At 37.1% G+C, this 14,325-nt stretch overlaps 1 protein-coding gene across 1 annotated transcript; it reads left to right on the forward strand.

The window, feature by feature from the left end:
- Positions 1–971: 971 nt before the first annotated feature.
- On the forward strand, positions 972–1,910 carry LOC101976709 (olfactory receptor 1J21). The gene has a single exon (XM_078045178.1). The coding sequence runs from the start codon at positions 972–974 to the stop codon at positions 1,908–1,910; it is 939 nt and encodes a 312-aa protein (XP_077901304.1).
- The last annotated feature ends 12,415 nt before the right edge of the window (positions 1,911–14,325 follow it).

Raw genomic sequence — 14,325 nt, forward strand, 5'->3', positions numbered from 1 at the left:
CATGACTTCCTAGTCAGATTCTTGCTGACACTCTTACCTTTCTAGTCTGATTCTCTACCCAGAAAACTCAAGATATTTAAACTTTCAGTCACATGTTTACTGAAGCATTTTCTTGGTTATACTTTGGCTTTGAGAATAGAATTGAAACTTTCCATGTGTCAGAGGCCTGACGTACTTGGGATCCTCAAAAATTCTTCCACTCCATGCCCTTTGCAGGATGATATGCTCTTCAATTTCTCTGATCCTCCAATGCCCTAGCCCCGACCTCTCCAGCAACTTAAGGGGTGTGTTTGTATTTTAATCTTCATGACAGATTCTTATGTTCAGAGCACATAAGAAACTGAACCCCACAGTGGATTAGACAAAGGTGGATGAAGAAAGGGGAAGGGGATGGGAATAGGAAAGAAAGTAGAATGAACTGGGCATCACTTTCCTACGTTCATATGTGAGTACGCCACAGTGAAACTCCACATCATGTAAACCACAAGGATGGGATTCTAATTAGAATAAGTTATACTCCCACATATATGTATATGTCTGAATACACTCTGCTGTCACATATATCTAAAAAGAACAAATAAAACATAAAAAATAAACTGGACCTCAGTACTCTAGTCTCTTGTATTGTGACAGTCTATTAGAATTGTGAATATGTACTCATTAATTCCCTGATCTCAAGTTCGTGTCATAATTCCTGGACTTCTCAAGTTGGTGCCTGGTCTCATCTGATGATTCTTCATGTTTCATGGTTTCTTCAAAAGACACTGTGTTGGTTCCTAGGTGAGCAAATAATAAACTTTGTCCAGACCATCCCTAGTGGCATTTGTATGGCAAAAAGGCTGAGATATTCAGGTTAAAATGCACGTACATGGTTTGAAACCTTGGTTTTATTTTGTAATAGACCCAGTAATTTCTCATTCTTTTCCATTTCCATCTCTTTTTCGTCTCCAGCAAAAGAGAACTTGAAGAGCATGAGGAGGGATAATCAGAGCAGCGTGTCCGAGTTCCTCCTCCTGGGGCTCCCCATCCAGCCAGAGCAGCAAGGCATGTACTACGCCCTGTTCCTGGGCATGTACCTGACCACGGTGCTGGGGAACCTGCTCATCATCCTGCTCATCAGGCTGGACTCTCGCCTGCACACCCCCATGTACTTCTTCCTCAGCCACTTGGCCCTCACTGACATCTCTTTCTCCTCAGTCACGGCTCCAAAGATGCTCATGAACATGCTGACGCACACTCAATCCATCTCCTATGCTGGGTGCCTCTCCCAGGCATTTTTTTTCTTATTTTTTGGGGGTCTTGACAGCTTCCTTCTGACCTCAATGGCCTATGACAGGTATGTGGCCATCTGTCACCCCCTGCACTACACCACCATCATAAGCCAGAGCCTCTGTTTCCTGCTAGTGGTTGTGTCCTGGGTCTTGTCTTCTGCTGGTGCCCTTGTGCACACCCTCCTCCTCGCCCGTCTCTCTTTCCTTAGAGGCAACACCCTTCACCACTTCTTCTGTGACCTCTCTGCCTTAGTGAAGCTGTCCAGCTCAGACACCACCATCAATCAGCTGGTCATCCTCACTGTAGGATTAGCAATTGTTACCCTTCCCTTCATATGTATCCTGGTCTCTTATGGCCACATTGGGGCCAGTGTTCTGAGAAGACCCTCCATCAAGGGCATCTGCAAAGCCTTGTCCACATGTGGCTCCCACCTCTCTGTGGTTTCTCTGTACTATGGAGCCATTATTGCACTCTACTTTGTCCCCTCATCCAATAACTCTAGTGACGAGGATGTCATTGTGTCTGTGCTGTACACTCTGGTCACCCCCATGCTGAATCCCTTCATCTACACTCTGAGGAATCGGGATATCAAAGGGGCTCTGAGAATTATTCTCAGCAGAAGAGTGTTGTCAGTGTGATGGCATTGTTTCCTGTTAACTGGAAATGAGACCTCAGTCCTGCACAGGAATCCTTTCCTGTCTGAACTGGTGCTTTCAGTTAATCTTGATATGGCACTCATTGTCTTCTGCCTATGTTTCACCTTGGATATAGTTTTCCTCTGTGTTTGATTGTCTTGGTCCTGAGAATTTTGGGATTTTTATTAGTGTATTATAGTTATTCATAATATTAGGGTTTAATTTGACATAATTCTGGAAGCATGGAATATAATTTGCTCCATTTTAGGTCTCAGCACTTCCTCTTCTCTCCTCTTCCCCTCCCGCTCTTGCCCTCCTTTTATTCTACTGTTTTTTCTTCCATTTATTCATTGTTTCTTTTCCTTTTTTTTTTCTTTCTTTTTTTTTTTTTTTGGGTACCAGGCATTAAACTTAGGAGCACTTGACCACTGAGCCACATCCCCAGCCCTACTTTTTGTATTTTATTTAGAGACAGGATCTACACTGAGTTGTTTACTGCCTCGGTTCTTGCTGAGGCTGGCTTTGAACTCGCGATCCTCCTGTCTCAGCCTCCCTAGCCGCTGGGATTACAGGCGTGTGCCACCATGCTCAGGTCTTCCTTTCTTTTTAAATTAATTAATTATTTTTTATTGTTTTTGGATATACATGACAGTAGGGTGTATTTTGACATATTATACGTACATGGGGTGCAACCCATTACAATTCTGATCCCGTTCTCCTGGTTGAACATGATGTGGAGTTACACAGGTGGTGCATTCATCATGAGTATATAAAAGTTACATTGGATTCATTCTACTGTCTTTCCTATTTCCATCCCCACTCCCTTCCCTTCATTCCCCTTTGTCTAATCCACTGAACTTCTGTTTTTCTCCTCCTTACAGTCCCTTGTTAGGGGTTAGCATCCACATATCAGAGAGGACATTTGACCTTTGGTTTCTTGGGACTGACCTCTTTAACTTTGTTTCCATAATTGTTGCTTTAGAGATATACATAAAGGTGAAATCAACTTTGCTATATTCACGTAGGTACATAGTGTACATAATTTGGTTGATTGCATTTCACTGTTCCTCCATTTTCCTGTCCCTCATCTCTCCTGCTCTGTCCCTGTCTATTCCCCATTGATTTCCATTCTATTGTCATGATGTTCCCCCATTTTCCCTGCTTATTCTACCTTCTGCAAATGAGAGAAAACATTTGGCTGTTGACTTTCTGAGTCTGGCTTATTTCACTTACTGATGTTCTCTAATTTCATCCATTTATTTACCAGCAAATGCCATAATTTATTATTTTTGGCTGAGTAACACTCTGTTCTCTCAATATTCCACATTTCCTTTACCATTTGTCTGTTTTTGGGCACCTGGACTTGGCTATTGTGAATTGTGCTGCTCTAAACATTGATGTGCCTGTGTCACTATAATATTCTGATTTTAATTCATTTGGACAAATACCAAGGAGTGGAATCGCTGGTTTATACAGTGGTTTCATCTATAGTCTTTTGAGAAATCTTCATACTGCTTTCCAGAGTGGTTTCACTAATTTACAGTTCCATCAGCAGTGCATGAGTGTACATTTTCCCTGCACATCCTTTCTAACTTATTATTTGTATTTGAAAATTGACATTTTGACTGGAGTGAGATAAAATCTCAGTGTAGTTTTGTTTTACATTTTCCTGATAACTCGGGATGTTAAACATTTTTTCATATATTTGGTGACCATTTGTATTTCTTCTTTTGAGAAATAACTTTTTAGTTATTTTCCCCCATTTGTTAATTAGGTTATTTGTTTCTTTTGGGTTTACATTTTTTTCCATTCTGTATATAGTCTAGGTATTAATTTTCTGTTAGAGTAGTAGCTGGCCAAGATTTTCTCCCATTTTGTAGGCTCTCTCTTAATGCTCTATTTGCTGTGCAGAAGCCTTTTAATTCTTTTCCACTTATTTGTTCTTTTTTAAAAATTTCTTCGCCTTAGGGGTCATGTTAAAGGAGTCAGTCCCTATACCACTATGTTGGAATGTTGAGCCTCTTCCTCCCCCCCCCACCCCCCCAGTAATTGTGAAGTTTCTTGTCTCAAGTTTAAATACTTGATTCACTTTGAGTTGATATTTTATGAGTTGAATGTAAGGGATCTAATTTCATTTTCTACATATGTGTATCCATTTTCTTGGGAAGTTTTTCAAGACATATCTGTGCTACTGTATTTTCCTTTTTTTTTGTATTCATAAGGTATTCCTATTCATCAGAAAGTTAAAAAGTTTTAAAAATATTTAGGATTGAATCCAAGCTTACACATGCAAGTGTTGTACCATTGAGCTATCCCTGAAGCTCATTTTATTTTTTATTTTGAGACTGTGTCTTATTAAATTACCCAGACTGGCTTCCAACTTGGAATCTCTTGCCTCAGCATCCCAGAGATTGGGATTACAGGTATGCCCCACTCTGTCTGGCTCAAACAGTTTAAAGTTTAATGTAGTTGTAGATTTTAGTCTCTTTTTTTTTTTTTTGATACTGCAAGCTTTCAAAGTAAAGCTTATTCCTCTCTCAACAAGAAATTTTATTTTGATAGATTCATGATTTTTATTTTTGTTTTAACTGTATGATAAATTTTGAATTTACTTGCTGGTAAGCTTAATTAGGAAACCTGTTTTCCTTTGTAACTTTTAAAATACATTTATTTGATTGGCTCATAATATTTTGTGTATTTATGAGGTTTCATGTGGTGTTTTGATATATGGGTACATTGAATAATGTAAAAATTAAGGTAAGCATAATTGCTTTCTCAATTGTATATATATTTTTTGTGGTGAGAACATTCAAAATCTCTTTTTGTAATTTTTTTTGTGTATATAGGACATTACCATTATCTTTAATTACCCCACTGACTCTTCCATCTAACTTTGTGCTTATTGATCAACTGTTCTGCATCCTTCCTTTCCTCGTATTCTCCCTAGTTGTTTATAATTTTTATTAATTGTCCACATTTTATTTTTGTTTTAATAATTACAACTAGGAATACAACTTTTTCCCCTTAAAATCGCTAGGCCTGGTCACAAGTAAAAATAAAATGGCTTTCCATAAAGGACCAGGACAAGGGCCAACACAGAATGGATATGGGTCTTAAGTAACAAACAGAAGCTTAACTGTAAATCTTGTGAACATATTTCTCAAACCTCAGTGATATTTTTCCCATTTTACTGGAAATTGTATTTTCACCTTTATAAAAATACTGAAATATACACACTAAACAGTATAAATACATGCAGTTGAAATATAAAAGTGGATACATAATGTTGTACTGTGCATATATATGTATATGTATTCAAATGTGACATATGAACATTTAAATTTAAAATAATAATATTAAAAATTTCTTTAATTAGCTCTAAGCTTAAATGATAAAAAGTTAACAATAGCATTGAAAATCTTATAAACCCTCCTCAATTGTATCTGCATTTCCTTTGAAGGTACCCAGTACCTTGACTATTTTAAATTATTCCTTTACACTTATTTGAATTTTAACACTTCGGTAGTAATCCCTCAATTGTGTCCATTGTAGAACTACACATAAAAGAAATTGGACTGTAATTTATTCTACTACATTTTGCTTTTATTGTCTTCTATTGTCCATATAATATCATCTATGTATTTTCAACTTCCACTCTGACAATATAACACACTTATCTGCTTGATATTCAGTGACCACTCCTCCACCCCCAGCATTTTACTACTATGAACAACAGAGCTATACAGCATTCTTGTGAATGTGCATATGAAATACATTTTATAAGCTGTATGTTGACATAGTATGGTTTAGATATGTGGAATCCCTCAAAAGTTCATGTGAGACAATAAAGATGTTCAGAGGTGAAATGATTAGATTATGAGAACTATAACCTAACTGGTGGATTAACACACTTGAGTGGATAGTTGGGTGGTAACTGGAGGCAGGTAGGATGTGGCTGGAAGAACATTTCTTGGGGTATATATTTTTTCCTGGTGAGCAGAGCTCTCTCTCTGATGTTCGTTTGCCATGTCTGGAGTGGATCCACCATGTCTTTCCACCATGCTGTTCTGCTTTACTTTGGGCCCAAAGCTATGCATCATTGACCATTGACTGAACCTCTGAAACCATGAGAAAAATTAAACTTTTCCTCCACATAGTTCTTCCTAACAGGTCTTTTGGTCAAAAGCTGACTAAAACATAAGAATCACTGGATTATTGGGCACATGTATATCCAATATAATATCATTGCCAAACTCTTCTAAAAAATAGTTACACTAAGAAGCCAATCTGAAAAGGCTACTATATACTATTTGATTCCAACTATACGACATCCTCAAAAATGCAAAAGTACAGAGATAGGAAAATAATCAGTGGTTGCTAAGGGTTTGTGGTAAGCTAAAGGGATGAGTAGGTATAGCAAAGGGGATTTTTGGGACAGAAAATTTATTTGTATAATGCTGTAATTTTTAAAATATGTCTCCATGTTTTGTTAAAACCAAAAATAAAAACCAAAGAAACCACAACTATACAAGAAACATTAACCCTAATGTAAACTATGGACTTTCATTAATTATAATATATCAATATTAGTTAACTTGAGAAAACTATACTATAACAATGCAAGACTCCTAAGAACTGAAAAATACTATTAAGCCAGTGGACCTGACAGATATCTATAAAGTATTTCATCCTTTGACAATGGAATTCACTTTCTTCTTAGTGGCACATGAAACCTTCTTTAAAATAGATCATATTTTAGGGTGCAGGGCAAACCTTAGCATATAAAAATACAATGAAAATGGAGCTATTGCTACAGGTTCTTCTGAAATACAGAGAATCATTACCATTTGGAAAATTTATACTTCAGCAAGATAGAAAATCTTGAAGATATTGACCTGTTCCTAGAGACTTATGACCTACCCAAATTGAATCATGAGGATTTAGAAAATATAAACATATCAATATCAAATAATGAAATTGAAGCAGCCATTAAAAATCTTCCAACAGAGGAAAAACCCAGGACCAGATGGATTCTCAGTTGAATTATACCAGATCTTTAAAGAATAACTAATTATTCTTTAGTTATCCTCCTCAAATTATTTCATGAAATAGAAAAAAGGAAAAAAAATTGCCAAGAACATTCTATGAAGCCAATGTTCTCCCAATACCAAAATCAGACAAAGATACATCAGGGAAAATAAACTTCAGACTGATATCCCTGATGAACATAGATACAAAAAATCTTTAGTTAAAATATTGGCAAACAACATTCAAAAGCACATAAAGAAGATAGTATATATGATAAAATTGGTCTCATCCCAGGCATGCAAGTTTGGTTCAACATGCATAAATCAACGTAATTCACCACATAAACAGAGTTAAGAGCAAGAATCACATGATCATCTCAATAGAAGCAGAAAAAAACGTTTGACAAAGTACATTAATGTTTTAAACATTAGAGAAAGTAGGAATAGAAGAAACTTATCTCAAAATTGTAAAAGCTATATATTACAAACTCAAGAAACATCATACTGAGCAGAGAAAAATGGGAAGCATTTCATCTAAAAATCAGGCACAAAGCAAGAATGCCCATTCTCACTACTCCAACTTAGTATGGTCCTTGTAACTCTAGTCAAAGCAATGAGGGAAGAAAAGGAAATTAAAGGGACATAAATAGGAAAAGAAGAAGCCAAATTTTCTCTTTGCTAATGTGATCTTATAATTGTTTAACCAGAAGACTTCCAGAGCTGATAAATTAATTTGGTGAAATAGCAGGATACAAGATCAACATACATAAGTCAATCACTTTGCTATATTTCCATAGTGAATCAGCTAAAAAAGAAACTAAGAACACTTACAGTAATCTCCAAAAAATACTTAGGAAAAAATCTAGCCAAGGAGGTAAGAGACCTCTACCATGAAAACTTTAGAACACTGAACAAAGAAATTGAATAAGACCTTAGAAAATGGAAAGAATTTCCATGTTCTTGGATAGGCGGAATCAATGTTATCAAAGTTGGCAAACTATTAAAAGTGTTACCAAAAGATTCAATGAAATCACCATCAAAATCAATGACATCATTCACAGAACCAGAAAAAACAGTTTTAAAATTCAGTTGGAAAAATAATAGGCCCAGAATAGCCAAATTAATCCTGAGCAAGAAGAGCAATGTGGGAGGCATCATAACACCAGACCTCAAATAGTACTACAGAGCTATAGTAACAAAACCAGCATGGTAGTGGCATCAAAACAGACATGAAGACCAATGGAATAGAATAGAAGGCACAGAGGCAAATCCAAATAGATACAGCCATCAGATATTAAATAAAGGTGCCAAATCATACATACATACAAATCATACATTGTTAAAAGGTAGCCTTTTAAACAAAGAGAACTATATATGCATATGTAGAAGAATAAAACTTCACCCCCATGTCTCACCTTGCACAAAAGTCAACCCAAAGTGAATCAAAGACTTAGGAATTAGACCCCAAACTGAAACTGCTGGAAGAAATTATGTGTTCAACACTCTAACATATTGGCATAGGCATTAGCTTCCTTAACAAGACTTCTAAAATATAAGACAAACAATAAGTGGGACATCTTCAAATAAAAGATGCTGAATGTTTTCTCTGATTTAAGGATGCTGATTCATAATATGGTTGGGGGGCATGGGAGGATTAGATGAACTCTAGTTAGGACAAAGGGGAGGGAGGGGAAGGGAGCGGGGATAGGGGTAGGAAAGATGGTGGAATGAGATGGACATCATTACCCTAAGTACATGTATGAAGACATGAATAGTGTGACTCTACTGTGTCTACAACCAGAGATATGAAAAATTGTGATCTATATGTGTAATATGAATTGTAATGCATTCTTCTGTCATATATAACAAATTAAAATTAAAAATGCAAAAAATTACACTATTAACCAGGAACAGTGGCACACACATGTAGTTCCAGATATTTGGGAAGTGGAGATAAGACTGCTTGAACTCACAAGTTCAAGAACAGCTTGGGCAACATAGCAAGACACCATCTCAAAAAAAAAAATTACCACACACACACACACACACACACACACACACACACACACAAAGATTCTGCATAACAAGGGAAACAATTAAGAACATGAAGAGAGAGCCTACAGAAAGGGAGGAAGATCTTTGCCACCTGTTCCTCAGGAGATTAATTAATATGCAGAATATATAAAGAACACAAAAAGCATCCAAAATACCACATTAAAATTAAAAAATGGACAAAGGAACTGGATAGAAAGAAGGATTACAAATGGCCAAAAATAGATGAAAAGATGTTCAACATCTCTAGAAACCCAGGAAATGTAAACCAAAACTACACTAAGATTTCAGCTCATTACAATGAATGGCAATAATCAAGAACACAAACAATAATAAATATTGGTAAGGATGAGGGGAAAAAAGTACACTCAGACGTTGCTGGTAGTACTGCAAACTAGTACAGCCACTCTGGAAAGCAGTATGAGATTCCTCAAAAACCTAGGGATGGAACCACCATATGACCCAGCTATTCCAAGCCTTGGTATATATCCCAAATATCTAGAATTGGCAAACTATAATAATACATTCGAATCAATGTTTACAGGAGCACAATTCACAATAGCCAAGTTATGGAACCAGAACAGGTGCCTATCAACAGATAAATGATTTAAAAAATGTAGTACATATACACAAGGGTGTTTTACTCAGCCATAAAGAAGAATGAAATTATTGCATTTGTTAGTCAATGATGGAACTGAAGACTATCACACTAGGTGAAATAAGCCAGATCCAGAATTTCAAATGTTTTGATTTTTTTTTCATATGTGAAGAGTAGACCAAAATAAGGGGAAAAAGGGAGGGAGAAATCCCAAGAAAACATTAGTGAGATCAGTGGAATATATGAAATAATTTAGGGGGAGGGTAGATGGATTGGAAAAGGATGGAATAGTAAAATGATTCTGACCAAATATTACAATATGTGTGTGTGTGTGTGTGTGTGTGTGTGTATAATATGGATATGTACCACAGCGATTTTCACCTTTATGTATATCTATAATTTTCTAATTAAAAATAAAACTATGATTAAATAGAAGAAAGACCAGGTGAGTAGAGGAAGGGGAATAGTGGACAGAGGAAGGGAGAGAAAGAGGAAGAATTTGGCAGTGAAGTGGAGCAAATTAAGTTTCATGCATGTGTAATTATATCAAAACAAACCACAAATTATATATAACTATAATACACTAATTAAAAATAGTTCTGTAGAATTGGACTACTCTGGATCTTATCTAGCAAAACCGAAAACTAAGCTTGAAGATCAAGCTGAACCTCTAGTAAGTTAACTACATTCCATAATAAAATTCAACATTCTTAAGGAAAACAATAAAGTCCAGTCTTTTGTCATTGTATCATCTATGATATCAATGAAAAGAAACAGACACAAAAAGCCATGGGAAAATGTGACTTTAATGAAGAATCAAATTATTCAGAAGATGCAGAGATTACACAGGTGTTACAATTAGTACCTGAAAATTGGAAAACAGCCATCACCAATATATTTAATGATTTAAAGGAAAAAATGAGTATTATAAGTGCCCAAATGGAGGAACTAAAAAGAGAATGGAAACTGCAAAAGAGAAAGAAATTCTAGAAGTCAATAATAGAACACATGAAACGTGACTCAGAGGAAAATGTACCGGAAATAATCGTACAAGAATGAACATGGCCCTTAATGACCTGTGGTAAATACCAATCATCTAACTTATGTCTAACTGGAGTTCAAGGATTAGAATAGAGAATTTGGGATCAGAACAAAATATCTGAAGAAATAAGGCTGGAAATTTACATATTTACCAGTAAAGATGAACTCACAGGTTCAAGAAGCTCAAGTACACATAATACCAAAGATGCTGAGATCCAAAGATAAAATCTCAAGTGCCCAGAAACAAAAAATTCATTATATACACAGAAAAGAATGCTGATCTTGCTTGCTAACTCCCAGTCAGAATCATTACAGGTATGAAGGCAGCGGAATGACATTTTTAAAAAAAAAAATTTTATATTTTACATTGATAGATAAAATTGTACTACAACCTGGCAAGAGATCTGGATATCTATAAAAACTTGTCTATTCCTATGTCCGCTCCACTGCTCCGTTCCCTTGTGGACTGTCTTAGGATTGGATGCTTTCTGTGAATCCCAGGAAAACAGATCAGGTGTGGCGAGTCCCCCTTACTTTCCCTAGGGCAGTGCCCTGAAGTGTGCAAGTTGTGTCTTTTCTCTATTTATCAGAGTCAACCTGTCTGCTGTCTGTGCAGTTGAGTGTTTGCCATCTGTGGAGGACCCTGAGGCACCACTTAGGTTGGGGGAGCAGTGCTTGGTGCTGGGGTTGCTTGGGGGTCTGCAGGTGGGGGTGTCCTGCAGGGCTTGTGGGTGGGGCTCTTGGTGGAGTTCAAGAGCCAGTAATCGGGATCTGTGGGCAGTTGTTCTTCAGTTGTTCTGGTTGCCGTGGGCCTTTCCGCTTTTCCCTGATCCTAGCCATCCCAATCTACTCATCCTGCTGATCCCCTTGGTGTTCTGGGTGGAGCAAGACAGGAGCAGCCTCTGGACAGCACCCCACACGGCTAGCAAAGCCAGGCATGCACTCTGCTCTCACTTGAGAGAAACCCTAAGCCAAAAGATTTCTCTAGGCTCTGAATTGTGCCACTGTGGGGGAGGGATGCCCTGGGTAAGTGGAAACGTCTTCTTATCCTCTTCAGTGCCTCTATATTTTGATTTTGATTTTTTTTTTCTCTAGTGGAGAGCTGGAATCCTTCAGCTGGACTCCTGGGTTTCCATAAAAGTATTCTTGTCCGTGAGTGGTTGATAAAATCAGGGTTTCTTTCTTTTTTCTTTCTTCTTTTTGGTGCTGGGGAGTGAACCCAGGGCCTTATGCATGTGAGGCAAGCACTCTACCAACTGAGCTATATCCTCAGCCCCAAATCAGTGTTTCTGTGGGGCTTTGAGGACTAGAACCTTGTATTCTACTGCCTTGCTGATGTCATTCTCTTGAACTGTTAAGAAAGTTCTGATTTACAAGATCACTTCCTTTAAAAAGTAAATTAGCTCATAGAAGTGTTGAATATTCCAGTTTTAGTCTTTTTGAAGATCTTAAAAACACTTTTAAAAATACATCTGTTGAGTCTATGTGACAGTCTTTTAAAGAATGCTTGAATGTTTGAAAGCCAGGAGTCATGGAATGCTTTAGATTTCTTATATTTGCATTTATTTTTATGAAAATTATATTTCATAATCAATTAGAAGTGTTTTGGTGGTTGTAATGGCAGCTTTTCAGCTTTACAATGGATTTCATCTGCATTCTTACTCAAGTCTTTTAAAAAATATTTTAATGATATATTAAGATGCTTTTGTCAACTTCTCAAGTAAGATATTCACTCAATATTTAAATTTAGCAATGAATAGAAAATCATATTATTATTAATTCTTAGTTAATTTCTCACTTTATTTACCTCATGGCATTTTTAGATGACCAGTTGTAGGACTGGTTATTTGATTAATTTATCCTTAATGAATTAGTCTGGTTCTATGTAAATAAAGCAGTACAGAATCTCATCTAGGAGAATCTTTAACTCATATTAGTTCATTTTTTTTCTGAATCAGAAGTTAAAGATAGTAAAATAAAACCCCTGAGAGCTAAGCACTGGCCTTGGGAGAGTCTGCTGGGGGCTTTCTGCCTGGCTGCGAGGGGGTGGGTTCCTGATGCCCTGCCTGTGTCTGGACCCATGTCAGGCTGCCAGGGGAGGGCAGAAGGACAAGCAAGCTACAGAACCTCTGTCTGAGAGGTGCTTATAGGTTTTGGGGGAAGTAAATATGCCTTGGATTATAGGCAATGTTGTATGTGGCAAAATCTGGAACTGAGGGCTGGGAACTGGGCAAAATGTGGAGGAGAACGTTGAAAAAGATTCTATGAAAATGGCCATTTCCTGAAAATTCTGAGGGAAGTCCAGGCAGTCACTCAGCCGATGGAGGTGTTGATTAGCGTTTATGAAAGAAAGGAGGAATAAAGGGGGGTTGACTGGTCTGCTGAAATTTGGATGACAAAATTTTGTTCTGTAGGGAGAGGTTAGGTCTTTCTTAAAAAAGAGAGATCCTTATTAGCTCTGAAGAATTTATGATCAATTCAGTAACTCATTCATATCAAACCTGTATTAACATAAATGATTTTAGAAATATGTTCCCACTCCTTTGTTTATACCCAAAGGACTTAAAATCAGCATACTACAGTAATGCATCCACGTCAATGTTCATAGCAGCTCAATTCACAATAGCTAAACTATGGAACCCACCTAGGTGTCCTTCAATAGATGAATGGATAAAGAAAATGTAGAATATGGACTACTCAATGGAATATTATTCAGCTTTAAGGAAGAGTGATATTATGGCATTTGCCAGGAAATGGATAGACTTGGAAAATATCATGCTAAGTGAAATAAGCCAATCCCCAAATGCCAAAGGCCAGATGTTTTCTCTAATATACAGATGCTAATTCTCAATAAGGTGGGGGGGCACTAGAGAAGAATAGCATTACCTTAGATTAGGTAGAGGGAAGTGAAGGGAGGGGAGGAGAGGGGATGTGGGATAGGAAAGATAGTAGAATGAAACAGACATTATTACTGTATGTGTATATCTGACTGCATGACCAATATGATTCTACAACATGTATGCCGCAGTCTGGCTGGGCACAATTCAGGAGCCACTTGTCAAAAGAAACGAACTTTATTTTTAGAACCACGCATGCCAAACAAAACAACTCCTCAGAAAAACCTTCAGAGCCCAACTGCCACCACCGGCTTCCCACAAGCCTCTCCCACAACCACAAGCCTCTCCACCTCCCACAATCCTCCTGCTCTTGAGGCTAATTGGCTGGGTCACGTGGGCGGAGCCAAAAAGTCCCCCAATGAGCAGCTCCATGGTCTAAAAGGGCAGGGAAACAGCCCAATGAGCATCACTGCAGAGGAGCCAATCAGGTAGATGTTGCTGGGGCCGCTGTGAGCCAATCATCAGCTGGCAGTCTGAAAGTTTGCTGGGGCCCCTTTGGCTGTGGCTCTCAAAACATGTACACTCAGAAAATGAGAAATTATATCTCATCTGTGTATGATATAACAAAGTGTATAAATGCATTCTACTGTCATTATAACTAATTAAAACAAATTAAAAAATTAAAAAAGAAATAATGGGAGGGATAGATGGTATTTATTGTAAATTTCTCATGTGCTTTAGCATGAACTATTTCATTTAATCTTAATAACTTTTTAATGACAATGTGATTATTATCTACATTTTACAATTTATGAAGTAAGAAGGAAAAGTTACCTTGCATAGTCAGGGTTAAAAAAAGAAAA

Source organism: Ictidomys tridecemlineatus, chromosome 4, assembly GCF_052094955.1.
Source record: "Ictidomys tridecemlineatus isolate mIctTri1 chromosome 4, mIctTri1.hap1, whole genome shotgun sequence".
Taxonomy (NCBI): Eukaryota; Metazoa; Chordata; class Mammalia; order Rodentia; family Sciuridae; genus Ictidomys; species Ictidomys tridecemlineatus.

Coding starts and splice junctions, on each gene's coding strand:
- LOC101976709 (XM_078045178.1), top strand. CDS start 972: ATGAGGAGGGATAATCAGAGCAGCGTGTCCGAGTTCCTCCTCCTGGGG.